Below are 5,905 nucleotides of genomic sequence, written 5' to 3' on the forward strand. Positions count from 1 at the left end.
CAAACACCGACAGGAAGTACGGCAGCGCAACGGTGCTCGCACGCTCCTGCGCCGAGGCGCATGACATCCTCGCAAACACGCCGAGTGCCTGCATCTCCAGGATGGAGCCCAGCCCGCCGGTCACCACCACGGCAACAGCCGCCGCACCCGCAACGACACCGGTGATCGCCGAGAGGACGCTGGCAGCGGCGGGCAGCGTGTCGGACCTGATCGTGAAGGACCCAAGCAGCACTCCCTTGCAGCCCCCGAACACCGCCGCAGCGTCGCAGCGAATGACTATCGTCTCGTCGGCAGCAGTGAAGTAACCGCGGTGCACGGGCACAGCCAGCTCCAGGACGGTGGACGGATTCGTCGCGTTGCGCACCCACGTCGCGTTGCTCAACATCGCTCCCCAAGAACCGCCAAACCCGCTCGGCTGCGCAGTCGACACCGGCACGAAGCTCAGGTGCGTGCTGAGCTGCGGATCGCGTGCCCACCGAAACGGCGGCGGCAGCGACACCATCAGCAGTGTCGGGACGGCGCTCCCACCGCCGCGGATGTCGTTCTGCGTCAGACTCCCACCAGCCGCCGTCGTCGTCACGGCAAGCGTCGGGCACGCCACGTCGCTCCACCACAGCGTGCTGCTCACCGACGCTGTCGGGGTCCGCGTGGGCGACAGCGCCACCGTCTCCGTCACCTGCAGGGTCTCCGTCGGCCCGTACTGCGTCGGACTGTAGTGCGCCGCGCTCAGGCTCGGTGTTGGTCTCGGCGTCGCCGTCCACGTTGTTGTCAGGCTGCGCGTCTCCGTCAGCGTCGCCGTGTGGCTCAGCAGCGGCATGCCAGGCGTGCGGTTGCACCCGTCCACGCGCGGCAGGTACACCGGCAGGCAGTCACGCCCGTACCCGCCCTCAGCACAGCGGCAGCGGCACGACCCCGACATCGCCCTCGTCGCAGCAGCAAAGCAGCGCACGCCGGCGTCGCACACGCCACACGCCACGGGGCGAAATTCCCCGATGATGCCGGCGGACCTGTAGTCCATCGGCTGCAGCGCCTGCCCGTTGAGCGTCAGGCACCCCACGACGAACCTTCGGCCGGCGCCCCCGAGTGCAACGGTGCCGTCCATCACGACAGGCCCACTGCCGACGTTCCCGTGAAGCGTCAGCGTGCTCTGCGCAAGGTCCGCACGGCGCGGGTACGACGGCACCGACAGAAGCCTGCCGCTGATGCTGTTGCCGCGCACCGACAGCCACGACCCGGACGCAAACGACGCCGACCCCCGCAGCTCCAGCAGCGCGCCATCGGTCAGCGCACCGGCGTTGTCGTTCACCACGACGGCGGACGCGTTGGCCTCCACCCCGCTGTCAAACACAAACCCATGCGCGGCGTACACCTGGCTCCCCGACACACGCAGCACAGCGCCCCCCGACGCTACCACGCGCGCACTCGCGTACAACGCATCGTCGCCACCGAGCACAGCCGCGTCCAGCGCGACACCGCCACCGACGAGCTCCAGCACGGCGCCGTCCACCACCACCGTCCGCCCACCAGTCATCACGGTCACGAGAGCAACGCCGGACACAACCAGCACGGACCGCACGAGCCGCAGACCCGACAGCACAAGCACCGGTGCGTACGGCGAGGACTGCGAGCCGGGAAGATACACAAGCGGCGTCGACCTCGCGGCAACCAGCAGGGAGTCGGTCACCGTCAGCACGGACCCCGCGGGGAACGTGCCGGTCAGCACAAGCGCACCGTTCAGCGCCTCCACATCGCACACGGACAGCTCCACCGGCCCGCTCTCGTCGCTCCCCGCCGCTCCCGCACCGCGCAACGCTCCACCGCCCATCACGTACAGCACGGCACCGTTCTGCAGCGACACGTTCTGCACGACAATCCGCACGCCATCCCGCGCCATCCACGGCACGTAGAGCACCGGACTCACGCCGTCCAGCACAACGTGGCGCAGCGTCACCTCGCTCGCGCCGGCAGGCAGAACGAACACCGACCGCACCGTCACGCCCTCGCGGAAGAACACACTCGACGCAGTGCCCACAGCAGGCGGCAGCGCGGGAGCTCCCACAGGCACGCACGTCTCGCCGTACCCGCCGCTGCCGCACAGGCAAACGCACACACCGTTCCTCATGCTCGCCGCCGCCGTCCCGGGCGCGTAGCAGTGCGTGTCCCTGTCGCACGCGTCGCACCCAACAACGTCGATGCTCCCAGCGTCGCCAAAACCAGCCGCTGCGTACTCCTCCGCCGTCGACAGGACACGGCCACCAGCGTCGTTGCACGCAACCCTCAAATGCGCCCCAGCCGCAAGCGACAGGCTCAGCGACAGCATCCGCGGCAGCAGCGCTCGGTTGCGCACAAAGCTCAGCGTGCTCCCAGCAGCGGTCACAGCGCCAGCGGCGTAGAGCATCTCCCTCGAGACGCCGTCGTGCACGTTGCCCTTCGCCAGCAGCATCGACCCACCGGCCAGACTCACCGTCGAATAAAACGCCACCGCGTAGTCCTCCGTCGACAAAAAGTCGCTCCGCACAAGCGCCACAGCGGAGCCCGACACGCTCACAGCCCCACGCACAGACACCGCGTGCTCGCACAGCAGGAAGTCGCTGTCAACAAACGCCACCACGGAGCCGCCGCTGGCAGCAACACCGCCCTCCACCGACACGCACAGCCCCAGCGCCGTCTGCACCGACAGTCCGTCCACGTACAGCGCACCGCGCGACGACAGCGCCACGCCGCCAACAAACAACACGCCAACAGCGTCGCGGAACACAGCCGCCACCTGCGTGCGCGCAATGGTCAACACGCTCCCAGTCAGATTCACGTTCTGCACCACGAGGCATGCGGAGGCGTCGCCAAGGCCGTGGTCTCCGCGGTACGCAACACGCTTCTCTGCAATCAGCACCGAGTCCACCACAGTGACGCGCGAGCCCGGCGGAAATCGGTTCGCTACCACCACGCCGCCGCCGGAGCGCGACTCAAGCCCGCTGATCAACACATCGACGCGCTCGCCAGCAGACAGGTCGGACCGCCACCCAACAACGTACAGGCTCGCTCCGCGCACAAACAGGCAGTTCGCCAGCGTCACGTTGCGCACGCTCCCTGACATCGACCCCACGTCCACCACGACGTCCGCCAAAAAGGTCACGCCAACGTAGCACGCCACCGACGTCCCGACACCGGCGCTCACCTCCACATCCACACGCACGTCCCGCACGCACAAGTCGGCGCCGTCGGTGCTCGGTGGCTCGGGGACAGCGACGGGCAGGCACGCATCGCCGTGGCCACCCTCCGCGCACGTGCAGGCGCAGCCATCACTCGAGGCCGTCGTCGTGTACGCAGGGAAGCACGATGTCGCAAGGGCGCATGGGTCGCTGCAGGTCAGGATGGTGGCATTGTACACGGACGGGATGCTGTAGTACGCCTCCTCCTCGCCGTTCACAGTGTTGCACGCGGCCACAATCGCTCCGTTTGTGAGATCGCGGGAAATTTGAGGTATCAGCAGCATCGTTGGCGAGACCGTGCTGGACATGAATTGGTTGCGGGACACAGACACCGTGGAGTCGCGGAGATTCACTTTGGGATAAAGAAAAGCAAACGCATCCGATGGGGATTCACGGCAGAGGTTGCCGCTCAACTGCAGCCAGGAGTTGTAGTAGATGTTGGAGGAGTCGCTTGAATAAAACACAACCGAGCTTCGCTGCATCTCGTTGCCCTGAAACACAACCGCTGAATGGGACTCCACGTCTAAGGTCCGAATAAGTAACACGAAGCACTTCACCGGCCTCGTCACAGCGTTGCCTCGGATCACCACGGCAGAGTTGTTCAGTACACTCAGCGATGAGGAGTATCTAGACCCTTTAAGATATATCAGCGTACTGTCACCGCCAGCCATGTGAAACGTGTTGCCCACCACCGCAAACACGGAGTGCCAAGACACGCTCAGCGCAGATCTGAAAACGTGAATGACGCTTGACGATGCCGCCACGCTCTGAAACACATTGCCACTCAGCACCACCGCGGAGTCGTTGCTGATCGCCAGCTCATTCATCGCAACACACGACAGCCTCATAATGTCCAAACCCTGCCGAGGGATCAGCCTCGTGACCGCAAAGCGGTTCCCGCTGATCGTGATGTTCGTGCGCGGTGGAAACACACCCTCCGGGCTGAGCAGCGCGTCACTAAATGTGTTGCCGGTGACGAAGATGTTCAGCGACTCCACAGCGGCGTGCACGTTGCCCAACAGTAACAGCACGGCGCCGTCCCTCCACGTGCATCCATCAAACGTGACATTCACCACGTCGCCCGTCATCGCCCCTATCAGCACCGTCAGGCTCATGCCGCCCCCGCTGAACGTCACGTTGCGGTAACACAGCCACGACAGCCCGCCGCCCACTGCCTGCGCAACCTCGGGATACACCATCTCGCTGATGCACTCACCAACCGGCGGCGGTGACGGCGGCGGTGGTGGCGGCACTGGCGGCGTGGGCGGTGGCGGGCCAGCAGGCACAGGCGCCGGGACGCACACATCGCCGTGCCCTCCAGCAGCGCACTGGCAATTGCAGTCGCTGACCGCCGCCGTCAGCGGAGCAAAGCAGTCGCCCTCCTTCGTGCACTCCCCGCACACCGCAACCGTCGTCACGTTGGTGATGCCGTTCAGCTCCAGTTCTACCGCCGTCGTCACCAATCGTCCCGCGACCGTCAGACACCCAGCAACGAACCGGTAGTCGGCGTCAGCCGGCGATAGCAGAGGTACCGACAACCCCGTAAAGCCCATCGTGCAGCCTGTCAATGTCACCACACTGCTGCCGTCGATGTTCACAGTAGTTATTATGGAGTAATGAAACATCGCACCCACACCCACGTCGTTGTCACGCCAATCCAGCCAGCTTGAATGGCGAACGGTAAAAAAGCCTAGTGAATATATGGCGTTGGACACGGAGCCGCTGTTCCCCACCACGCGCAACACGCTGTGATCCGACACGCTGAATCCGTGGCGCAGATAAAGAAGGCTTGTCCCGGAGGACATTGTATTGTTGAGCAAAGCAAAAACGGAGTGGTCACTCACACTCGGCCTGCACACGTAAAACAGGTGTTCGTACCCATCAAAACTGCAGTACTGCGTGTACAGCGAGCTGCCATCCAACAGCATCAGCGTCCCTGTCGAGTACAAACCATACCCACCGTACATCGTTGCACGCGCCTTGACGTTGCTGGCCAACAAAGAGGACGCACTCAACACGACGTTCATCAGTAAAAATACGCCGAACTTGTTCCTCCTAGTGTCAAGCAGCTGGACCTCAGAGGACTGCACCGCGTCAACCTCCGTGACGGCAATGTCGCAGTGCTGCGGAAGGGCAGCTGCAAAAGCAACAACGGAAGACCGCATTACAGTCTGGCTCACGCGGATCAGGACGCCGGATGACTCGGCCGCCTCAGCACCACCAACAAACTGCAGCGCGGCACCCCCACGGAATGTGCACCCAGTGAGCGTGATGTTGATGGGGAGATGCAGCGGCATACTGTCGAAGGAAAACGTCAGCGTGGCACCCACGCCGCTGAATGTCACACCCACGTAGCAGTGATGCGTCTTCCACATGTTCAGCGTAACGTTCTTCAACGTCTGTTCCACCACGCAGCTCGTGTCGCCGTCGACGGCTCTCTCCGCCACGGGCGGCACAACCGTGTCGGGCACCTCGAAGGGAAGACACGACGCGCCATGCCATCCGTCCTTGCAGCTGCACGAGCACGAGCTGCGGTCCACCGACTCCGTCCCGGGCATGTAGCACGCCGCGTCGTCGTTGCATGTGCCACACCTGAACACCTCCACCTCCTCAGGAAACACGCCGTCGTACGACACCTCCTCATCGCCCTGCAGGTTGCACCCCACCACAAACCGCGCGGGTAACGTCACGACAAT

The 5,905-nt window shown here is 64.5% G+C and overlaps 1 protein-coding gene across 1 annotated transcript, besides 2 other annotated features; it reads right to left on the bottom strand.

Moving 5' to 3' along the window:
* Tc00.1047053506645.9 (dispersed gene family protein 1 (DGF-1), putative) lies at positions 1-5,905 on the bottom strand (the record flags this gene model as incomplete). The annotated part of the gene is made up of 1 exon (XM_799324.1): positions 1-5,905. A coding segment is annotated over one exon (5,905 nt), but the record flags the coding sequence as incomplete, so codon positions are not given.
* Positions 1-5,905: a sequence feature (areas not merged during assembly with more than two copies in the genome that could not be assigned to a particular haplotype).
* Positions 4,430-4,483: a microsatellite.

Source organism: Trypanosoma cruzi, genomic scaffold (assembly GCF_000209065.1).
Source record: "Trypanosoma cruzi strain CL Brener 1047053517005 genomic scaffold, whole genome shotgun sequence".
Classification (NCBI taxonomy): domain Eukaryota; phylum Euglenozoa; class Kinetoplastea; order Trypanosomatida; family Trypanosomatidae; genus Trypanosoma; species Trypanosoma cruzi.